General features: G+C 36.3%; 1 protein-coding gene across 6 annotated transcripts in view; it reads left to right on the top strand.

Annotated features, from left to right (window-relative positions):
• ACSL3 (acyl-CoA synthetase long chain family member 3) overlaps positions 1-22705 on the top strand; it is an 80275-nt gene extending 57570 nt beyond the window's left edge. For 5 of the 6 annotated variants that reach the window (XM_024243031.3, XM_009238161.4, XM_024243032.3 and 2 more), the window contains 11 exons: positions 79-217; positions 2298-2448; positions 3728-3851; positions 4098-4169; positions 5484-5623; positions 8065-8237; positions 9928-10002; positions 11727-11918; positions 13945-14059; positions 15307-15464; positions 21127-21853. In XM_024243031.3, the coding sequence (XP_024098799.2) occupies positions 79-217; positions 2298-2448; positions 3728-3851; positions 4098-4169; positions 5484-5623; positions 8065-8237; positions 9928-10002; positions 11727-11918; positions 13945-14059; positions 15307-15464; positions 21127-21284 (1497 nt within the window). In that variant the 3' untranslated portion in view covers positions 21285-21853. 6 annotated transcript variants of the gene reach the window in all.
• The last annotated feature ends 1896 nt before the right edge of the window (positions 22706-24601 follow it).

Raw genomic sequence — 24601 nt, forward strand, 5'->3', positions numbered from 1 at the left:
GAATATGGTAAACTACTTTTCTTATTTGCTAAACTGCTTGAAAAATAATGAACATGATGAATGTTGGTGTATTTCTAGGATATAGTTTCTTTGGTCCCACGCCTGCGGCACATCATCACTGTTGATGGAAAGCCACCAACCTGGTCCGAGTTCCCCAAGGGCATCATTGTGCATACGATGGCTGCAGTGGAGGCCCTGGGAGCCAAGGCCAGCATGGGTATGTTACACTTTTCTAATTCCTTACCTGTGCTTGCTGGTGACCATGTTCTCCAGAATTGTGCCAAAGTTTTGATTCTGAGGTTAGCTTACATGACACATCAGTTTTCTAACATCAGTTAGGAAAACAGGTCCCTCTAGGTATACTTTCATCTAGTCGTTAAAGTTTTAAGGAAAAATATAAACATTAATTATTAATGTTTTAAAAGTAGTATTTGTTTGAAATTTAAAATATTTGACATTCAGTTTTTTTTTCATTTCCTTTTTATGGTGATAATTTTGGGTGGTTTAAAGTTAGTTTACAAATAATGCCATTAATCTTGTCCTATATGATTACCTGTAAGCGTTAACAGAGTGGCTAAACCTGGAGGCCTCCTTTTACTCCCTGTTCCAGTTCTTCCCTTTCCTGAGGTGAAAACCTTACCCTCCAACTAGCACACCTAGGCATGGTGACTCTACAAGTTCCTACTCTCAAAAAAGCGTCAGAAAATGTTAGCTAGTATACTAGTGTTTAGAGATACTGCAAAAGCTGCTGGGATGCTGGGACTGTATTTCCTCTGTAGTTGGAAACCTAGTAATTAATTAGATATAAGCATTCACTCAGCTCAAATTTTAGGCACCTGGAATTTGAGTGGTAGTGGGATATTTAGATGCAGATATATTGTGGACAGTGTGTGTAAAAGTCTAGTACTCGAGTTATGTTTGGACTTAGAGATTTGGAAGCTAGAAGCAGTTAGGTTTTAATTATAGCTGTGGGAGTAGGGGGTGAGATCACCAACAGGGAATGGTAGCTTCAAAGGCTACTAAGGACTAGTCAGAGAGGAAAGAAGAAAATATCTAGTAGTATGTGGTTCCTGGAAGCCAAGGGAAAGGAGATCTTGGTGAGTCATCAGCAGGATCAGGGGCTGCATGCAGAGGTCAGATGACACAAGGATTGTAATTTCCAAGAAGTGGTGGTGTTGGAGAAGGGTGCTGTGGATTGAAGGAGTGAAGGGCTGATTTGGAAGTAAAGACGTCCAAGTGTAAACATTATTTAAGAAATGTATCTTGACTGACAGGAGAGGAAGGATATTCTATTGGGAGTACGTTTAAATAATTTTTTCACACTCATTTAGAAGTCCACATGTAGAGTAGTTCTGGGAGTGGTTCAGACATATCAGCAATGCCAGCCATGAGCTATCTCTCTTTGTTCTTCTGCTGTGCCACCTCTATAGCTTGTCAGCTGTTGTCCTTAGGCTCGTACTCTTCTGATTTCAAATGGTTCACGTTGTCTTTTAATGCAGGACTCTGAGTGTAACCAAGTTAGTCACCACTCTGAAGCAGTGAATGGTTTTTAGCAAACACTTAGATACTGTAGTCCAAAGCTACCTTTATTTCTTAGTTGAATTACTGGGATAATCTTGTCTCCCTGATACCTTTTTTCCCCTTCTAAAGGTAGCCACACAGCAGCCAAAGTGATCTTTTTTTCACAGATAATAACATACTCCTGTTCAAAACAACATTGCTTTACATCCAGAACGTAATCCAGAGTTCTTCCCATGGCCTTTGAGGTCCTATGTGTGGTCCCTGATAGCCACTTGACCATTGTTTCTTGCCACTCTTCCTCTTGGTCACTCTGTTCCAGCCACACTCCTTGCTGGTCTTTAGATATGCTGAGCACATTCCTACCTTTGGGTCTTTGCATTTGCTTATTTCCTTCTAATTAGAACACTCTTCTCCCAGTTCCAGGGTTTTCATGGCTCCCTTCCTCACTTTATTCAGGCCTTTGCTAAACAAAACTCTACAGAGACACTCTCCAGACTTTTCCATCCAAATAGCATCTATTGTCATCTTCTCACCTTGTCTTGCTTCAGTTTTCTTCGTAGGTTAATCTGTTTGTATATCCCAATAGAATATATCTCCCATACGTGCAGGGACTTGATCTATTTTGTTGATCTCAGTATAACTAATATTTGTTGAATTGAGTTAATTTAACTCAATCGATTGAGTTATTTATTTGATTGAATTGATAATGAAAAGAAATTGTTGATACAGCTGAGTCTCATAAAAGTGTATGTGTTTGTTTTTTCTCTTCAATGCAGAAAACCAACCTCATAGCAAACCATTGCCCTCAGATATTGCAGTAATCATGTACACAAGTGGATCCACAGGACTTCCAAAGGGAGTCATGATCTCACATAGTAACATTATTGCTGGTATAACTGGGATGGCAGAAAGGATTCCAGAACTGGGGTATGTCATAGTAAAGTAACATTGAGTAGTTAAGTATTTATGTCTGTTATAATGTTAGCATTTGTGTCATTTTATTAATATATGGCTAAATTAGTCCTTCAGAGTCTGTTTGTAGTAGGCATTTCCTTAAAAAATAAAAAAGGACATTAAAATTAATGGCAAAATAGTTATAGTTGTGAGGTTGAAAATATATCATATAGATATGTTTTAAAAAGTACAGAACTTAAATTTTTATAGTTGTAAATTCTTTAAGTTGTTTTAATCAGCTTGTATTTGCTGCTGTAGTTTTTTTTTATATCTAAATACAATTCAGGTGAACAGGTAACTTAATTTATCCACTAAGTATTTGTTGAGCTTCAGTATTCGGTCTCTGATTTTTCTTGTTAATACAAACTCCAGTGGTAGCAGCAGAAGGTAGAGTGGAGTGGGAAAGAGACTGATGGAGGAAACCAGATGGAAGTTTGAGGGACTGTCAAGGAAACATTGCCAGAGATGCAATTGGTATTCTGATGACCGACAGGGTACAGTGGTTGGATATTTTTGATGCTTTTATGCACAGAAATTACAAACATACACGCACACACACTCTCACGTAATTGCTATGGTATTGAACTTGGGGATGGAGGAATGTCTCTTATGTATGCATACATTTCAGAAAAAATTAAGTGCAACAGTTTTCTTACAGGTTTGCCTCAGTTACCTTCTATATTTTGGTTATGGGGGCAGCACTTGAAGTATATACAAATACTTACACATTTTCTGTATATTAAGATCTAATTTATTACATAATCCAATTCCCACAACAAGAGTCTTATCTGTAAAATTTCTGGCAGATAGTTGTGGATTCTACTTTAACTCTTCTGGTTGGCAACCCACTAGATGTAAAGACCATTTCCTCCTTGGATGATTTCTTCTGTTCTTCAAAAGAACCCTATATTATTATTTGTTTAAGCCACTGTTTCTTCTGCCTCAGTACTTTGCTTCAGCAACGCTTATAATTCCTGAGTGCTTTTAAGTAGGACGGGAAACAGCACTCCTTCCTGCGAGTGTCCACCTCCTTGCTTTTAGGTTGAGCTGTAATTCTTTTTCCCTCACATCCCCAGCATCTGTCTGTCCTCTGTTTTCATCTCTCTCTCTCTCTCACAAACACACACACACTTGACCAGCAAATTGATGCCCTGGGGCCCTTCCATGTGCCTTCAAGCTTGCTCCCATTATAGGGCACTTTTGGCATAGATAGCACCTGACTTTTGTTTCTGACGCCTCCCTTTTCTTTTAGAGAGGAAGATGTCTACATTGGATATTTGCCTCTGGCCCATGTTCTAGAATTAAGTGCTGAGCTTGTCTGTCTTTCTCACGGATGCCGCATTGGTTACTCTTCACCACAGACTTTAGCAGATCAGGTAAGTTCAATGTGTGCGACTTGAAATACTAAAAAATCATAGTGAATTTTAATGCATTTTTTTCAGTCAGTATGACAGTATATTATGAGAGCGATGGTTCATTTTAAAATGAGCTTTAGCCTTTTAAGTGCTTCTTAGACTATAAGTACATTAAAATAATTTATAATAGGCTTTTTGATCTAAGAATACCATTGAATTTTGAAAATAAGGATCACTTTATATGGATCACTTTTTCTTATTTTGTAGTCTTCAAAAATTAAAAAAGGAAGCAAAGGGGATACATCCATGTTGAAACCAACACTGATGGCAGCAGTTCCGGTAAGAAGTGACCCTTATTTAATATTGAGTATTAAAGAAGTATCACCTGCTACAAAGCATTAGTGCTAGTGAAAAATATATTGTTGACAAGGTAGTTTATGTAGGATTTATTCCTTATTGATTATGAATATTGCCTTAGGCGCCATGGGATTTCTTCAGTCTTGTTTTAGCTTGCTTTCTTATTTACGAAGCACTCAATTTCAGCTTCTATGTGTAATTATCAACTCCTTTGCCTAAATACCTTCTTGTTAAAATAAAAATTATTTTCATGATATCTGTTTGTGAATTCATTGACACTTGAAGCCTATTGAGAGCTAGGAGGGAAAGTGTGAGATCACCTCCTTTTAAGCAAGCTTGTATAGTTACCTCCTGAGTCCTCAGGGAAAGTCTGGCCTAAACACCAAACAAAGTGACAGAGAAGCTGGTGCAGCTTTGAATGACTTAAGAGGGGCTGTTCATCCTTACATAATACAGGGGCCTGGGAATAAGACAAGGGAAATGGGGCAGCAGTGATTTTCTGGCTCCTTATAACATAGGCTGAATTTGTTTGGAAGTGATGGGAATTATTGTCGGGTACCTAAATGCTTACGTCAAGAATAATTACATAGTTACTTCAAAGTCAAATATAAATAATCAGTAGTTTCATAGTTTCTTTCTATAATTATAGTTTCTTTAGTATCCTACTTAAATTCTTAGTTCACTTAAAAATGACGTATAATTTAAAGTTATGGAGGAAACATTATTTTAAGTCATTAAAATATACTTCACAGTAATGGACCTAGCAAGCAAAATGCAGCACAGACAAGGAAAACTTCCTGGTGCAATATCGAAAGACAAATAGCCAAACAAAAACCCCCAAACGTTGCATGGTCTTTTTGTGAGCAAAGAATGTGGTACTGTATATTTTTATAAGATAAAGTTAGGATATTTTGAAAAACCATTTCAGATGGTTGTTCATTTATTTTGTGAGTAGGTTTTAGTTCAGAATTAGTAAGATAAGCAAAGCAATATAAAGAATATCTTACAATTTATATGAGTGTCTAGATATATTTCTGCTTTTAAAAATTACTTTTGTGGAAACTTCATTTTTAAACTAATTGTGGTTCGGTTTTAAAAGTTTGATCTTGACAGGATACATCTTTTTGAAAAATTCACAAAAGGTTTTTTTCCTTCTTGCTGAATCACATCCACAGTTGAGGAATACTTCTATTAAAATGCCTTAATATTGCTAGAAATATTAATCTGATGCTAAGTGAATATGTAAGGCAGCTGTTATCATTATTAACTATGTTAAACTCATTTTTATACATTTAGGAAATCATGGATCGGATCTACAAAAATGTCATGAATAAAGTCAGTGAAATGAGTAGTTTTCAACGTAATCTGTTTATTCTGGCCTATAATTACAAAATGGAACAGATTTCAAAAGGACGTAATACTCCACTGTGCAACAGGTAAGTAAAGACTACCTCCTTCTTTCTCCTCTTGATAATTTAATCATTTAGTTCACATTAATAGTCCAATTAATTGAGATAGTTATAAGAAAGAAATATATTTCATAAAGTCAAGAGAACTCTTTAAAAAAATCCATCCCAGGCTGGGCGCGATGGCTCATGCCTGTAATCCCAGCACTTTGGGAGGCCAAGGCGGGTGGATCACGAGGTCAGGAGATCGAGACCATCCTGGCTAACACAGTGAAACCCCGTCTCTACTAAAAATACAAAAAGAAATTAGCGGGGCTTGGTGGTGGGCGCCTGTAATCCCAGCTACTCAGGAGGCTGAGGCAGGAGAATGGCGCAAACCCAGGAGGCGGAGCTTGCAGTGAGCCGAGATTGCGCCACTGCACGATCTGTCTGCCTGGGCGACAGAGCGAGAATCCGTCTCAAAAAAAAAACCCCACAAAAATCCATTCTGGCTGAACACGGTGGCTCACTCCTGTAATCCCAGTGCTTTGGGAGGCCAAGGCAGGCAGATCACCTGAGGTCAAGAATTCGAGACCAGCCTGGCCAACGTGACAAAACCACATCTCTACTAAAATTACAAAAATTAGCTGGAGTGGTGGCATGTGCCTGTAGTCTCAGCTGTTAGGGAGGCTGAGGCAGGAGAATCGCTTGAACTCACTCAGGAGGCAGAGGTTGCAGTGAGCCGAGATCGCGCCACTGCACTCCAGCCTGGGCGACAGAGTGCGAGACTCTTGTCTCAAAAAAAAAAAAAAAAAAAAAAAAAACAAAAAAAAAACCATCTTGACATGGGAGGATTGCTTGAGGCCAGGAGTTCAAGACCAGCCTGGGCAACATAGCAAGATTCCTTCTCTGCTTAGCTGGGCATGGTGTGTCATATATCTGTAATCCCATCTACTTCAGGGACTGAAGTGGCAGGATTGTTTTGGGCCCCCAGTGGGAGGATCATTTGGGCCTGGGAGCAATGACTGCACCACTGCACACCACCCTGGGTGAAAGTGAGACTCTGTCTCTTTAAAAAACAAGCAAACAAAAACAGTATGAGCAGTTTAAAAAACCTGCAATGTTATGAAAAGTGTGTTTTCACTTAAGATTTTGCTATTTGTGAGTTTATATTTTCTGTGAACACTTAGGTAGTTTTAATTATTTTGAGAAATAGTTTCTCTTTTACTTTTATATTTATTTCAGTATGAATATAATTAAATGTTTTGTGTTTAAAGCTTTAAATGATCAGTTTTGTTCCAACCGGTATTTGTGTGGTGTTAATAGAGTACATAGATTTATGATTTGATCATAAAATAGCTTAGAAGTTAGAAAAATGGAAGTATGACATTCAAAGTATTTTTTATGGTAATATTAATATAGTTTTCAGATGCTTCACATAATTTAGAACTTTGTAAGTTTTTTTCCTGCCTTATGTTAGTTATTTCTTCAGCGAGTTGTAAAGTCGGCCCTCTGTATCGACAGGTTCCACATCTTAGATTCAACCAACCGTGGATCGAAAATATTCTGGGGAAAAAAACAATAAAATAAAACAATATAACAGTGAAAAAGAATACAGTATAACAACTATTTACAATGAATTTATATTGTATTAGGTATTATAAGTAATCTAGAGATAATTTAAAGTATTTTGGAGGATGTGTGTAGGCTTTATGCAAATACTATGCCATTTTATATAAGGGACTTAGGCGTCTGAGGGTTTTGGTATCCAGAGGACTGGATGCCAAGGGGTAACTGTAAAAGCTGATTTGAAAAGTCTGTTAATACCATTTTTAAAAAATGGTCGCCGTGTAGTCTTCACCTTTTGCAAAGGCTGTTTTTTTTTAAGTACTACCTCTCCTTTTTGATCAAGGCAGTATGCAATCTTTGTATTAGTGTATTTTCAGAAACATCAATTAGATGTTTAACTTGTTTCCTTTTTTAAATGCTTCACAGATAATTCACTAGATTATTTTTAACAAACACTTCAAAGCTTGAATTAGTGAAACTTTAAAAACAGATTGTTGTATACAAATTATACAGATTTCTAATAAAGTACATTAAAGCAAAAATTAATTTGATTTTAATATATTTCATAAAGATGATAGGATTGTTCAGTATTAATATAATATATGATAAATATTTTATGTAAATAATGACATAAAAGTGGCCATAAGCAAGGGTTTTCCTGTCACTATACAAAACTAAACCTGACAATTAAAATTCGAATATTACTTGAAAAGCTCTTAAGAGGAAATCATAAATTCTTTACCTGGTTGAACTTCAAAAAATTAAGATTTGGGGCTCAAGAGAATCTCCAAATTGGCTGTGTGACCTTGGATAAGTAAGTTAATCTCAAAATCTCTCATATTAAAACTGGGGGATTAGTTTAAGTGATGTGGAAAATCCCATTCAGTTTTAAAATCCTGTGGTTCTCTGATTTTTTTCTTTAGCTTTGTTTTCCGGAAAGTTCGAAGCTTGTTAGGGGGAAATATTCGTCTCCTGTTGTGTGGTGGCGCTCCACTTTCTGCAACCACGCAGCGATTCATGAACATCTGTTTCTGCTGTCCTGTTGGTCAGGGATACGGACTCACTGAATCTGCTGGGGCTGGAACAATTTCCGAAGGTAGTGTTCTCCATGGTCAGAGGCTGGAGTGTGATGCCAGGCGTTTTTTTGGGGTATGGGATATTTTCTGCAAATATATAGGAGAAGAGTAGTAAGGTGTTTGTGAGGCAGAATAATGGTAGATTCCAAGTACTATGATCATTGATATCAATTTTTAGAATGTATTAGATGCATCTAGAGTCAATAATTTATCTGGAGAAGTTTTTATATCAAACTCTGATAGGTAATATTAAAAACCACTTAGCATTTTGGAAAAGAAACTTTAGTAACACTGACTGTTTTGTGTACATTTATTTTCTCACATCAGTGATTAAATTTCTTTTTATGTAGAAAAATTAAGGTGCTTTTGTTTATTTGTGTAGGTAAGTATATTAAGGCTCAGGTTCAGAAATGTTTATGAGGATTTCTGTAAGTGTTAGAGAAGGAACTAGGTTCAGGTCTAGGGAATATTATTACCAGAGTTTATCATGTGGTTGTGTTTGAGGAGGAGATCTACCAACTAATCAGCAGTTCTGAGATGAATCGCATAGGGCCTCATGCGTCCCTTTTATGGGAGAAAGTTATTTTGCTTTCTGGTACAGGATACAGCTATGCTTCTCCTACTTTGTATTTGCTATATATGGATAGATACAAAACCTCATAACTGATTTTTCCCTATTTATTTTGAGTGCCTCTTTATACCATTTTCATGTGTTACTTCATTTTTCTGTTTTTCAGTTACGTTCTCTGTGTTTCATATATTTTTGGAAGCTAGTTCTAAGTCATGTTTTGTAGGAAATAAGCAATCTTAAATACATGCATAGGGGATTTCTTTCTTCTGAGGATCCTTAATTTCTTCTATTTTTAAGATTCAAATTGAATGATTAATCAGTAACAGTTTATGTTGTAAATAAAAGTCTTTAAAATGTTAAATATCAGCCTTTCATTTCTGATATTTGGTCTTTGAAGAGGAAACATAATGCAATAGTAATTCATAATAGTGGAGGGTTCTTTCCTCACATCCTTGAAAGCCACCAGTCTTATTCTTTAGTCTGGCTCTTGAGCTATTGCTGTATTAATTTTGAATAGGGTGTGATAGCATAAGCTGATGGAAGCCTGCAGAGGTCTCACTTTGAAGTGGTGATACATTACATGGGAAAAGATTAGAGAGGTGTTTTGTACTGCACATCGGTGAGGCCTAATAAGAAAGTAGAATAGATGTAAACCATTGTTTTCATCATCCTTTAAGACAGGGGTTTCAAACTCAAGAACCAGGCAGCTACCTATTTAAATGAGTCAAGTGGGCCCTAATGTAAGACAGTGTGTTGGGTAAGGATTGATTCTGAGGGAACAGGAGCAGGCATGCCCTCTCTAACAGAGGCCGTCAGTTCTGCTGTACCTGAAATGTGGGCCCATTGTTGCTGGCGATTCCACACTTACATCTAAAATTTCCTGATTTTTAAGAATGGCAATAACGAATTTTTAAAAAAAAATTAAAACAAAAAATAAATGAAGAACCCTCAATTTAGGCCAAAAAATATGACTCTGCAGGCCTCAGGGCCTGTGCTTCACCAATATGTGACTTCTGCTTTTAAGGATTCTCTGGGGTTATCTCAGCCTTGGGATAGATAATCATTTTTAGTAATTTAGAAAAATGAAGCAATGTATTAGCTACTGTTCTCAAATACCCTTTTTTTCATTTAATTCCTAGTGTGGGACTACAATACTGGCAGAGTGGGAGCACCATTAGTTTGCTGTGAAATCAAATTAAAAAACTGGGAGGAAGGTAATAAATTATTTTAACCACAGAGCATTAATTTTTAAAATATTAAACTTTAAAATTAGAATCACTTTAAAATTAGTGCTTCACTTTCTTCCTTTAGAATGTAAACACCCATAAGTGCTCATTTTTGTCCTTTGTAATAGACGTGTTTTATCTCGAACTATATGAATGTGTTTATTTTTCTTGTTTCAAAGATGTTTCTGAAGAACTGTAATTGTTTCTATTTACTTATTATGTAGATGCAAGTAAGAATTATGGCAAAAACTTGAGAAATGTACTAGTAAGTGAATAATGTCAATAAATTAGGAGTGATCATAACTTTATTTTGCAGAAGTAAAATTATAAAATTTATTTTATGAAATTGTGTATTTTTAAATGATTTTTTTCTTTCTTTTTTTTTTTGAGGGCTTCAACCTTGTATTATTAGAAGGAAATTTTCACTGTAATTCCATAAAAGTCTGTTTATCCTCATGCCATTTAAAATAATGGTCACTTAAAAATTTATTTGATCCTGTTAAAATATACAAATTATCTGTGTTTTATTGGGATGCACCTTTCCTCTACATCAAGTAAAGATAAAGATTCTGGCTGGGCGTGGTGGCTCACTCCTGTAATCCCAGCACTTTGGGAGGTCAAGACGGGCGGATCACGGGGTCAGGAGTTCGAGACCAGCCTGACCAACATGGTGAAACCCTATCTCTACTAAAAACACAAAAATTAGCCAGGCGTGGTGGTGCGTGCCTGTAATTCCAGCTACTTGGGAGGCTGAGGCAGGAGAATCACTTGAACCCGGGAGGTGGAGGTTGCAGTGAGCCGAGATTGCGCCACTGTACTCTAGCCTGGGCGACAGAGCGAGACTCTTGTCTCCAAAATAAAGAAAGAAAGAAAGAAAGAAAAAGATTCTAAAGCTTGGATGTCTTTTAGCTCTCTTTAGCAGAATTAGTGAGAATATTTAATAAATTTAGGCTTGGAGTCATTTTGAAATTATCTGTAAGAATAAATCTTAATGTGTAGTAACTCACTTTTTTTTTTTTTTTTTTTTTTGACATGGAGTTTTGCTCTTGTTGCCCAGGCTGGAGTGCAGTGTCAATGGTTTCAGCTCACTGCATCCTCCACCTCCTGGGTTCGAGCGATTCTCCTGCCTCAGCTGGGATTTCCCTAATAGCTGGGATTTCGGGCGTGTGCCACCACACCTGGCTAATTTTTGTATTTTTAGTAGAGGTGGGGTTTCACCATGTTGGCCAGGCTGGCCTCAAACTCCTGACCTCAGGCAATCCACCCTCCTTGGCCTCCCAAAGTGTTGTGATTACTGACATGAGCCACTGGCCCAGCAGTAACTCATTCTTGTATAGGGATTTGTTCTATTAATTGCATGACTTAATACTTTTATCAGTTTATCAATATGATATTTAAGATGTTGCAGAATCTTTCAAATAATTTGTCTCTTGTGTTTATAATTTTATACAACAAATGGAAGATGTTGGATTTTAGAGTTTAATTTTTTTCTTGGAATAGAAGTTTGAAAACATAAATGCTTATGGTTTAGCAACTGAGATTTTGTGCCTACTGTTAAATTGATAAACTTTGTTCATTCATAGTGTCTGCCTTTTTTCCTTTGGGAAGTTCTGATTGGATTAAAATAAGATGACTGTTTAGAAACTAATAGTTTCGGATTTTCATGTGTTGTGTTTAACTCAACTCAAAATAATTAATTATTATTTTATTAGGTGGATACTTTAATACTGATAAACCACACCCCAGGGGTGAAATTCTTATTGGGGGCCAAATTGTGACAATGGGATACTACAAAAATGAAGCAAAAACAAAAGCTGATTTCTTTGAAGATGAAAATGGACAGAGGTGGCTCTGTACTGGGGATATTGGAGAGTTTGAACCCGATGGATGCTTAAAGATTATTGGTAAGTCATCTAATATTTTTTTGAAAATGAATGTTTCTGAAATAGTTTACACAAGAAGTACAATATATTTAGAGAAGGCGTTTAATAATATAAATCTTTATGTAATCTTAGTTTGGGTTGTTGCATCACTCCTGGAATATAAAATATTACGGACTGTGGAATTTGTGAGGCCTGACATGTTATGAGTTCTCAAAGATGGTTCAGCAGCAGTGGTATTTTAAATCACTCTTAGATAACTTTTAGTCATTCTTTCCTGCCTGTGTTTCTGACATCTAGAGATTAGTGGATGGAGCTCTCACAGTCTGAACTGCACCCTTGCCTTGCCCAGGAGAACAAAGGAAAGCCAGGCAGCTCAAATACTATGACTCATATGGGTTGAAAAATACCTTATTCTGCTTCTCCTTTTAGGTTCTTTTTTAAAAAAGTTAATGGCCTTTCAGTTAGCCGTGCGTGGTGTCTTTGTCGAGTGCCTGTAATCCCAGCTACTTGGGAGGCTGAGGCAAGAGAATGGCATGAACCCGGGAGGCGGAGCTTGCAGTGAGCGGAGATCGCGACACGGCACTCCAACCTGGGCAACAGAGCAAGACTCCGTCTTAAAAAAAAAAAAGTTAATGGCATTTCTGTCCCAGTCTTGCTAACTAGAAACCTGGGAGGAGACTCAAGACTGTTCTCTTCAGTCAGCTTCCCATGCCTATTTTATATCCCACTAGTTTATTTTATGAGCTGTGTCTCAAAATCATACTCTTCTCTGTTTCTCTTACCTGATCATTGGTCAGGCCTGTACCTTCTGCCACCCTCTCCCAATAATTTCTCTGTTGCCGTGCTTACCCCTTAAACACCCCTCTCACTGCCACCATGTAATTACTAAACATGGATCTTACTGGCCACAGCCATTTAATGTCTCCTAGAAGCTCAGTTCAGGGTGCCCCTGTTAACATTGTTCGCCTCTTCACCTTCATCGTCAGTTGTTTTCCTCCTCCTCCTTGATGCAGCTGAAATTAGAGCTGATGTTCTTCTGGCTTTTGCCAGTGTTGTTCCACCTGACCTCTCACTCTTCCCTTAGGACTCGGCTGAAGCAGCTGAGCATAGTGACTCAGGCCTGTAATCCCAGCTACTTGGGAGGCTGAGGTGGGAGTATCACAGGAGCCCAGGAGGCCGTGATTGTGCCAGTGCACTCCAGTATGGGCAACAGAGTGAGACTCAAAATCTCAAAACCAACCAACCAACCAACTCTCAGCTCAGGCCTCACTTGCAAGAATTTTTTCCGAATCCGCAGGTTGGAGTCTTAACACTTAGCACTACCATTGTAGTACCAATGTATTGAAGTAATACGTTTTTGCATTATGCATGTCTCCAGATAGGTTGTGAACTTGCAGATGGCATTGAATATCTTCTTCACCTGCCTGGTACTAATGGATACCAGGAATAAACCTGTTCAGAAGAACATACTTGAAGCCCTGCTAATGGAGTCCATTAAGTAGAAGTTAATTGTTTTTCTTTCTTTCTTTTTTTTGAGATGTAGTCTTGCTCTGTTGCCCAGGCTGGAGTGCAGTGGCGTGGTCTCAGCTCACTGCAACTTCCTGGGTTCCGCCTCCTGGGTTCACGCAATTCTGCTGCCTCAGCTTCCTGAGTAGCTGGGATCCTTACAGGTGTGCGCCACCACGCCCAGCTAGTTTTTGTATTTTTAGTAGAGACGGGGTTTTACCATGTTGGCCAGGCTGGTCTCGAACTCCTGATCTCAAGTGATCTGCCCGCCTCAGCCTCCCAAAGTGCTGGGATTACAGGCATGAGCCACTGCACTTGGCCTGTTTTTCTGTTAAAAGCATGTATTTAGCAGTACAAAAATTAGGGCCTAATTTTAATATGTGCTTTTAATTTCAGCATAACCATTAATGCTTAATTTTGCAAAGTTTTAAATAATTTGATAGCAAATTACTTAGAGAATGGCCCATATTTATATATGTATGAAATGTTATTAATATTATTACTCATTGTTTTCCCCTCTCCACTTTTCTTTGTTTTGCAGATCGTAAAAAGGACCTTGTAAAACTACAGGCAGGAGAGTATGTTTCTCTTGGGAAAGTAGAGGCAGCTTTGAAGAATCTTCCACTAGTAGATAACATTTGTGCGTATGCAAACAGGTAAGAACGTGGAACTCATACTACTTTTACTTAAAACATTTGATGTCCATAGACATTTCCTACCTGTATGGACCTTCTTTGTAAAAATGTTCCGAGAGCTCTTCCTATCTGTTACTTGTGGGAATGGCCTCCTTCTCATTACAGCCATTAGCTGACTCTTTTCCTTGTAAGGCTTCCCCTGATCTTTCTCTCTGTCCCTGTTTTCTGCTTTACATCTCACTGCAGTGTCCCATGTAGGGAGGTGAAGAAAATAAAACCTTCCTTCCTGCTGCCTTGGTACCCCTACCTACCTGTCCCTCAGCAGGGGAAGCTTCACAGAACTACTCCAGAGGAATGGGGAGTAAAGAAGTGGCAGTGAGGAGTGTGCTGCTTACTTACCCCCGCTCTACACTTGAGCCTGCTCGGCACTCCAGGCAGGTCTTGGGGCTCCTATGTAAGCTGTGTTAAGCTGCAGCCTAAACGCACAGCCTCCCCACCTCATGATGATGAAAAGGCAGCTGGGAACCTGTCTACGACAGTTGACATGAATTATTATGGGAAAATAAAATCTGTTATCAGAAAAACTAATTTAGAAACAGGCGTTGGGGGTACAGCCCAAGTTAGAAATGAATTGCATTTATTTATAAATGATTCTGGTCTTTAGCCATTTAGTATTTTCTTTAGTGATGATACAGTTCTGAATTTATTTATGTGATAGTAACCAGAAGTATCTTCTTCCTGATGTTACTGTTTTATGGCCTTCAAAAAAGTATCTACCTTCATTGGCTATAGTCAGAGTTCCTCTATCAATACAAATTCTCATGATAACAAAAGAAGAAAAAAATATATTCACATCATTTTGATTTGTTGCTGAATTTTTTAGATAGTTTTTAATTTATGTTAAATTTTAGTTTTTTAAAACACGTGCTATGAAATACTGATAATCAGGGTTTAAAGGTGAATTTTCTAATATTCGTAACTTTCTTTTAAAATGTTTACATGGCAGTATTCATAACAGTTTTTCATAGTTGAAATTCGTCATGAAATGTCAGATTGAAGTTTATTTAGCAATGAACTCTGCCAAAGCATTGGAAAATATTATGAATCAAACAGTAAAACTGGCAGTTGCATGAAATGGGTATGCCAGTGCCAAGTATGGCACATGCATTTAAAAAAAACAGGAGTTATTTACTACTTGTCACTGTAATAACTGCAGTTAACACAGTTTACCATTTTGTTCCTTATCTGTTATCCTTTCTATATTTCAGTTACCATTCTTATGTCATTGGATTTGTTGTGCCAAATCAAAAGGAACTAACTGAACTAGCTCGAAAGAAAGGACTTAAAGGGACTTGGGAGGAGCTGTGTAACAGTTGTGAAATGGAAAATGAGGTACTTAAAGTGCTTTCCGAAGCTGCTATTTCAGGTGAGTATTCGGTTAAACTGATACTAAGAACTGAGATGGGAAGAGTACATGCATTCAGCCTGTTTTAAGGTTTAGGGTTCATCACTTTCTGCTCAGAAACCATTTCTACCATTACTATATGGAAGAGTAAACTTATCAGTCCCCCATTCAAACTCTGCTACACAAATTAACCACTCCCACCAAACTGATGTACATGTATCTTGAATGTTCTTGTCTCTGCAACCTTTGCTTTCTGGGTTGACCCTTTCTCTTAATGTCAGCTGTTCTTCAAGGCCTTGCTCAGTTTTCTGGCCACACTAGCCCATAGTGATCAGGCCAAAACTCCTTTTGAAACTAAATACAATGTTAGAGTACTGGTAGTTGGTTGTACTAATAGTTTCATAACCATTTTTGGTGGGGTGAGGAGTGCCCAAGACTAGTTTAATATTGTTGGTCTAATAAAAACATCTGTGTCTTTTGAGTTGTTGTGTCAAGCATAAAACAAGCATGAATTATTTTTTATTTTTTATTTTATTTATTTTTTTAAGAGGCAGGGTCTCTTCTGTTGCCCGAACCAGAATGCAGTGGCACAATCATAGCTTACTGCAGCCTTGAACTCCCAGGCTCAAGCGATTCTTCCCTTCAGCCTCCCAAGTAGCCGGGACTACCAGTGCATGCCACTATGCCTAGCTAATTAAAAAAAAATTTTGTTTTGTTTTGTTTTGTTGTTGAGATGAGGTCTCACTATGTTGGCCAGGCCAGTCTTGAACTCCTAGGCTGCAGCGATCCTCCCAACTTAGCTTCCTGAGTACCTGGGACTACAAGCATGTGTCACCATGCCAGGCTCCAGCATTTACTTTTTAGTCTCTTCACATTTCAGTCATGTCAGATTCCACGCAGTCTTTTAAGTCAGTCCTGTGGTACATGCCTTATTGATTTTGCTCATAGTGTATATTCCTTTGGAAACCACTCCTGAAATATTTTTAATCTTTGAAGGCTGAAACCTTGTATATTATTTCTATGTTTACTTTTACAAGTTAGAGTTAATACATCTTTTTTTACTCCCAAGGCACTTTATGTCTTTAATTTTGCATATTTCTTTCTTTTATTGTAGTAAAAATCTCATAACATTCAATTTACTATCTTAACATTTTAAGTGTACAGTTCAGTAGTGTTAAGTGTATTTACATTATTGCACAACTGATCTTTAGAACTATTTCATCTTGCAACACTGAGACACTGTACCCATTACTAATTCCCCTTACCTCTCTCCCCCTTCCCTCCACCTTTTTACTTTATGTTTCTAAAATTTTGATTACTTGAGGTACTTAATACATGTGGACTCATACAGTATTTATTCTTTTGTGACTGTCTTATTTAGTGTAGTGTGTCTTCAGGGTTTATTCATATTGTACCATGTGATAGGATTTTTCCTTTTTAGGGTGCATAATACTCCATTGTATGTATATTGCACATTTTCTTTATCCATTCGTCTATGTTTGGACATTTGGGTTGCTTCTACCTCTTGGGTATTGTGAATAATGCTGTGATGAACATAGATGTGCAAATATGGCTTTGAGATTCTGCTTTGAATTATTTTGGATATATACCCAGAAATAAGATTGTTAGATCCTATGGCAATTATTAATACTATATTTAATTTTTTCAGGAAACTCCATACTGTGTTCCTTAATGACTATTGATTTACATTCCCACCAACGGTATTAAGGGTTTCCATTTCTCCACATCCTCACCAACATTTGTATATTTTTTTCTAATATCCATTCTAACAGATGTAAAGTGATATCTCATTGTGGTTTTGATTTGCATTTCTCTTTTTATTAGTTACATTGGGCATCTTATATATACTGGTTGGCCATTTACATATCTTCTGCAGAAAATTGTCGATTCAAGTCCTTTGCCCATTTTAAAATCAGGATTCTGCCCCCCACCCCCGTAGTTGAGTTGTACAAGTTTCTTACAAATTCTGAATTCTGAACATGTATAAGTCTGTTCTCACACTGCTGTAAAGACATACGTGAGACTGGGTAATTTATAAAGGAAAGAGGTTTAATTGACTCACAGTTCTGCATGGCTCGGGGAGGCCTCAGAAAACTTACTGTACAATTATGGCAGAAGGGGAGAGAGAGAAGCAAAGACACATCTTACATGGCGGCAGGCGAGAGAGCAAATGAAGAGAGAGAGAGAAAGCGAAGGGGGAAGAGCCCCTAAAACCATCAGATCTTGTGAGATCTCACTCACCATCACGAGAACAACATGGGGAAACCGCACCCATGATCCAGTCACCTCCCACCAGGTTCCGCCCTCGACATGTCAGGATTATGGGGAATATAATTTGAGATGAGATTTGGGTGGGGACCCAGAACCAAACCTTATCAGGACATTGCATTTATTTGTGTCTTTTAAAATTTCTTTTAGCTAGATTTCGTAGCTTTCAGGGTACAAGTCTTTCACCTCCTTGGTTATGTTTATTCCTAAGTATTTCCTCCTTTTTGATGCTACATTAAATGGTATTGTTTTCTTAATTTCTTTTTCAGAACAGTTATTGTTAGTGTATAGACATGCAATTGATTTTTCATGTTGATTTTTTTTATCCTGCAACTTTGCTGGAATCTTTATTAGTTACAAAGGTTGTGTATGTGTCTTTAGAGTTTTCTACATATAACTATTTTCTTATTGATCTTCTGATTGTTCTATTCATAAATGAAAGTGGAGTATTGAAGTCTCCTACTATTATTGTATTGCTTTCTATTTCCTCCCCTAGTTATGTCAGTGTTTGCTTCATATATTTAGAAACTCTCAAGTTACGTGTATATTTGTAATTGTTATATCATCCTGGAGAATTGACTCTTTTATCATTATATTGTAATTAATGTCCTTCTTTGTCTATTGTGACAATTTTTGTCACTTAATAAAAATTTTTGTCACTTAAATAAAAAGTCTGTTTTATTTAAGTATGGCCATCCCCTTTAGGTTCTTATTTTCATGGAATATCTATTTCCATCCTTCACTTTAGGTTATGCATGCCCTTAGATCTAATGTGTGTTTCTTGTGGATGGCATATACTTGAGTCTTGTTTTATATTCAGTTGGTCAATCTGTATCTTTTAATTGGGCATTTAATCAGCATTTACATTTCAGGTAATTATTGATATGAAAGACTTTTCATACCTATTTCCATTTTGTTAACTATTTTCTGTGTATCTTGTAGCTTTTCCTCTCTTGCTGCCTTCGTTTTGTTGATTTTTTGTGTGTATAATTACATTCTTTGATTCCCTTGTCTTTTATCTTTGTGTATGTTCTATAGACATTTTCTTTGTGGTTGTCAATGCAGTTACATAAAACATCTTAAAATTATAACAGTCTATTTTAGTTTGATAACAGCTTAATCTTCCATCTCATACAAAAACTTGACTCCTTTGTAACTCTGCTCCTCCCTCAAAAAAGACCTTTTTATTGTGTAGTCATTAATATAGATTCATAATTACTTTTTATGTCTTTGTTTTTTTAAATTCTATACAGATTTAAATGTGACTTATGCACCTATATCAAATTACTTTCAGAATTCTATATTTGCCTATGTATTTACCTTTACCAAGGAGTATTGTAGTTTCTTATGGTTTTGTGTTACTGTTTGTTTTCATTTTGCTTTAACTTGAAGTTCTACTATCATTATTTTTTTGTAGGACAGGTCTAGTGGTGATAAACCCCCTCTACTGTCGTTTATCAAGGAGTCTTAATTTTTCCCTTATTTTCAACGGACAGGTTTAGGTTACAGTATTCTTGGTTGACAATTTTTTTTTCTTTCAGTATTTTGAGTACTACTATTTTCTAACCTGCCAGCTTTCTGCTGATAAATGATAGTTCAATGAGAGCTTCCTTGTATGTGATGAGTCATTTTTCTCTTGCTGCTTTCAAGATTTTTTGTGACTTTTGACAGCTTGATTACGAGTGTGTTTTGGTGTAGTTCTCTTCCTATTGGAGTGTTTTGAGCTGCTTGAATTTATACTCCCATTTCTCTTCTCAGATACAGGAAGGTTTTGACCATGATTTCTTCAAATAGGTTTTCTGCTCCTTTCTCTCTTCTTTTTCTGAACTCCTATAATGAGCATTTTTCCACTTGATGGTGTCCCATTCATTCCTTAGGTTCTCTTCATTTTTACATTTTTCCTCTCAGTAATTTCAGAAGTCCTGTCTTTGAGTTCATAGATTCTTTTTTCTACCTGGTCAAGTCATTGTCGATCCTCTAGTGAATTTTTCAATCCATTTATTGTATTTAGTTCCAGAATTTCTATTTGGTTCTTCATTTTTAAAAAATTTCTTTCATTTATACTTACATTTTGTTCATGCATTGTTTTCTTGGGTTTTTTTGGGTGTCTGTCTGTACTCTTTTGTAATTCTGTATCCACATAGCTTGTGGGGAATATCCTGGTTCAATGACATAATTTGTCTTAAACTTTATTATTTTTTAATTTCTGAAGTAAATGTGCTCTGCATAATAAATTCAAGGAAAACAAATAGGTATAAAGGAAAAGGTGAATTTCCCTATTTCCTTTCTCCTGGATACCAGGCTCTAGAGGTGTGGAGTTTATAGCTTGGTATGTATCCTTCTCCTCACATTTAGGTGCATATAAGTTTATGCAGCCTGTGCTGGAACTTGTCTTTTTTTTTTTTTTTAAACCTAACAATAGGCGTTTATGCAGCATATAATGAAGTTTCAGTCAGTGACAGACTGCATATATGACAGTGGTCACATAAGATTATAATATATTTTTACTGCCTTTTCTATGTTTAGATACGCTTAAATACACAAATACTTGACCATTGTGTTACAATTACCTATGGTATTCAGTACGATAACGTGCTGTGCGGGTGTGTAGCCTAGGAGCCATAGGCTAGATAATGCAGCCTAGATGTATATAGTAGGCTATACCATCGACATTTGTGTAAGATACACTGTGATGTTCCCATGATGGCAAAACTGCCAAATGTGATGCATTTCTCAGAATGTATCCCTGTCATTAAGAGATGCATGACTATATTGGATACCCTATTAGATACCTGTCTAAATCTAATTTTTTTTTTTAAATGAGATGGGGTTTCGCTCTGTTGCCCAGGCTGGAATGCAGTAGCATGATCATAGCTCACTGCATCTTCAGATCTCCTGGGCTCAAGTCATCCTCCCACCTCAGCCTCCTGAGTAACTGGTACTACAAGCGTATGCCACTGTACCCAGCTCATATTTTTTATTTCTATTAAAAAAATTTTTAAGTTACTTATTTTAGAGACAAGATCTCGCTATGTTACCGAGGCTGGCCTTGAATTCCTGGCCTCAAGCGATCCTCCTGCCTGAGCTTTCAGAGTTACTGGGATTACAGGCATGAGCCATCATGCCTGGCTCTAACTCATTTTCAATGACAGAATTATATTCTATTTTGTTCCTATATCATATTTTATTTAACTCATTTTCCTCTTGATGGGGACTTGTTAAATAGTTTATTGTTTTACTTATGTTTGTATTTTGAGGAATAGATTCTTTAGAAGTGATATTCATGGTTCACTTGTTGGTTGTGCATTTTGATGGATACTCAAAAAGTGGGGAAGTTACACCATTTGCTAAGAACTTAAATACCTTTTCTTTCTTTCTTTTTAAACCATCTTAGCAAGTCTGGAAAAGTTTGAAATTCCAGTAAAAATTCGTTTGAGTCCTGAACCGTGGACCCCTGAAACTGGTCTGGTGACAGATGCCTTCAAGCTGAAACGCAAAGAGCTTAAAACACATTACCAGGCGGACATTGAGCGAATGTATGGAAGAAAATAATTATTCTCTTCTGGCATCAGTTTGCTACAGTGAGCTCAGATCAAATAGGAAAATACTTGAAATGCATGTCTCAAGCTGCAAGGCGAACTCCATTCCTCATATTAAACTATTACTTCTGATGACGTCACCATTTTTAACTGACAGGATTAGTAAAACATTAAGACAGCAAACTTGTGTCTGTCTCTTCTTTCATTTTCCCCGCCACCAACTTACTTTACCACCTATGACTGTACTTGTCAGTATGAGAATTTTTCTGAATCATATTGGGGAAGCAGTGATTTTAAAACCTCAAGTTTTTAAACATGATTTATATGTTCTGTATAATGTTCAGTTTGTAACTTTTTAAAAGTTTGGATGTATAGAGGGATAAATAGGAAATATAAGAATTGGTTATTTGGGGGCTTTTTTACTTACTGTATTTAAAAATATAAGGGTATTGATATGAAATTATGTACATTTCAAATGCTTATGAATCAAATCATTGTTGAACAAAAGATTTGTTGCTGTGTAATTATTGTCTTGTATGCATTTGAGAGAAATAAATATACCCGTACTTATGTTTTAAGAAATTGAGATCTTGTGAATATATGCCTGTCAGTGTCTTCTTTATATATTTATTTTTTATTAGAAAAAATGAAGTTTGGTTGGTGATGCATGAAACAAAATAGCAAGAGAGGGTTATAGTTTAATAGTAAGGGAGATAACACAGCATGCGTAGCACCAGTTGATAATTGGTCTCTAGTAGCTTACTGTCAAAATGTTCAATGACGTCTTCTATTCATCTGTTGAAACTAGGAAAATATCCAAACTTAAATGGAAGCAATTCTGAAAGAGAGTAGAATTTAAAAAACAAGAGTATATAAAGTTATTCTTTGAATATTTCATTGACTGTATGTACATTGAGTTATCTATATTTGTAAACAAATTAGTCATGGAAAATTATTCTATCCCAAAGTCTCCTTTTAGTCTAGATAATCATTATTTCATTTTAAAATTAGTATTTTTCATAGTTTGCACTGATGCGTGTATGGATGTGTGTGAGTCAGTGGTAGCTTATTTAAAAAGCACCTTATCCTTCTCCCGTAACCTTTCTACACTAAAAAATGAAATAATTTAGAATGCATTTGATGATAGCATTCTCACTAAGACACATGAGAATTTAACTTTATAACCACGTGAGTTAAGATTTAATTTATAGGTTTTGATGTCAGTGTTGAAGTTATTTGTGATTCAGAAACATTGCTTGTGTGATACATAGTCTCTTCATTTATTACTGCTTGTCTGTTGTTATTTCTGGATTATCAAAAGCAATAGTGCACCAATTAAGATGTGCTCAAATCAGGACTTAAATCATAGGCACCACATTTTTCATGTGAGACTAGTTACTTTGTTGATTCTCAGTTACTGTAGGCATCAAAAGGGGGGAAAAAAAAAGCAAAAAAAAAAGATGAACCTAGGTCTGTGTAAAGTAAGGGGAGTGTTAGGAGCAGCCAGGACTGTGTAGTGTGTTTGGCTGCATCACAAACATCGTATGTGGAGACATTGCAATACAGTGTTTTGTTTTGTTTTCAACTTTTGTATTCTTGTGTATTTGTATTATGTTTTGAATGCTTTTCTCTTTTCATAATTAAATATTAATGTTTGGGGTAACTGCCAAGAAGAAGTAAAAATATTAAATGGAACTTCTATATGAGGATGCTGTGATCTAAAAATTAAATCTCGGTGGGTGGAGAGAATTTGTTTCTGTTGCCTTGTTTTTAGAATAATTGTTTGCTTTCAGATGATTAAAAAAAGGAGATTGTATCTAGGAAAAAAGTGTTAATGCTTCAAAGGAGAGATACTGATAATTGTGACTTGAAATAGTGTCAGATGAATATGTAGCTGATCACTGATTGAACCATCTAATGAGGCAGGCTTAAACTCTATCTAGTTTCGTTTGTTTTCTCATATGAAGTTTATAATTCCTTTCAGTCCTAAAATGTCAGATGCCAGGTGTCAAATGCCACAGTAGAACATGAAATTAAGTAGAATCCCCTTTTAAACAAATTTCTTTGTAAGCAAAACTATCTTTAGTGACTTAAAAAATAATATCCTCTAAAATTACCCTTTCAAGAGGAAAACATTGTTCAATGAAAAAACCACCCAATTATGACTCATATAAGAAATACTGGCTTAACCAGGAGATATTTGGGGAGGAAAACTTTAAGGAATTTCAAATTGCTAAATCTAATACAAATATCTGACAATAAGATATAGATCTAAAAGAATGGTTCTTAAGAACTATTGTTTACTGGGAATAAGCTAAGCTGTATGAAGAATGTTCCAGTTAAGTTTAGCAACTTAGAGCAAGACTGGTGGCCACCTCCATTTTTTTCCCACTGCTCCTCCACTGACATCCTTCTTAGCAGAAACTTCATGAAAAGGTTTTTGCTGACACAGAACAAACCTGAAAGTAGTATCTACTTTCTAAATACTACTTTGCTTTTCAGTAGTGGATTTGATATTTATAATGTTCTCTAAAGCTTGCGACTTTTTCAGCAACGTTTAAAAATAGATTAACCTGGAATAACTTACTTGTTTGCTGCTAAAATACTCAAGATTTTGCCATTTTTAAACAACTAGTCCCTGTGATACAACTTTGAAAAAATTTTTAAAAATCTCTGATGTGTGGGCTCCTTTTTTCCCATAAGAATAATGTACATCTGTGATGTTTTACAGGGGGATCCACTTTTAAACAGTGTACATATTGGACCACACTGAAATGTCATATATCCTTTCTCTACTTAAAATTGGTTATTTACTGTGAGTTCATTTCTGATGTATTCTTGGTTGTTGCTGTTTTCTGCCTGAAGACATGTATATCATAAAGAGCTACATGGTATGGACTATTTATTTGTAATTTGACCTAAAGTTTGAAGAATAAAGATATATAAAAGTTGAAGTTTCTGATATTAAAGCTCTTAATATATTGGCTTTTTTTTGGTTTGGTTTTTTAAGAAAAGCTCTTCCTATAAAAGTGAAACTTTAATTGACATTCCCGAAATACTTGTTGAAGAAGGAGTTTGGGGAATTTTCCATCCTGGCCTAACAACCTAACCAAAGGAGAACTTTTTATTCTATAAATTCTGTTAATAATCTATTTCCTAGCCTTTTTATATTCTAACTTTTCCCTAACCCTTCCCGAATTCCTCCTTTCCATTCCTCCTTTTTGGTTCTGACTGCCCAGAAGATATACTGTCAGCATTTTAAATTCCAAAATATTCATACAGCATAAAATCTTGAATAGAGATGGTAAATTAAAATTTGGCATCAAAATT

This window comes from Pongo abelii, chromosome 11 (assembly GCF_028885655.2).
Source record: "Pongo abelii isolate AG06213 chromosome 11, NHGRI_mPonAbe1-v2.0_pri, whole genome shotgun sequence".
Lineage (NCBI taxonomy): Eukaryota > Metazoa > Chordata > Mammalia > Primates > Hominidae > Pongo > Pongo abelii.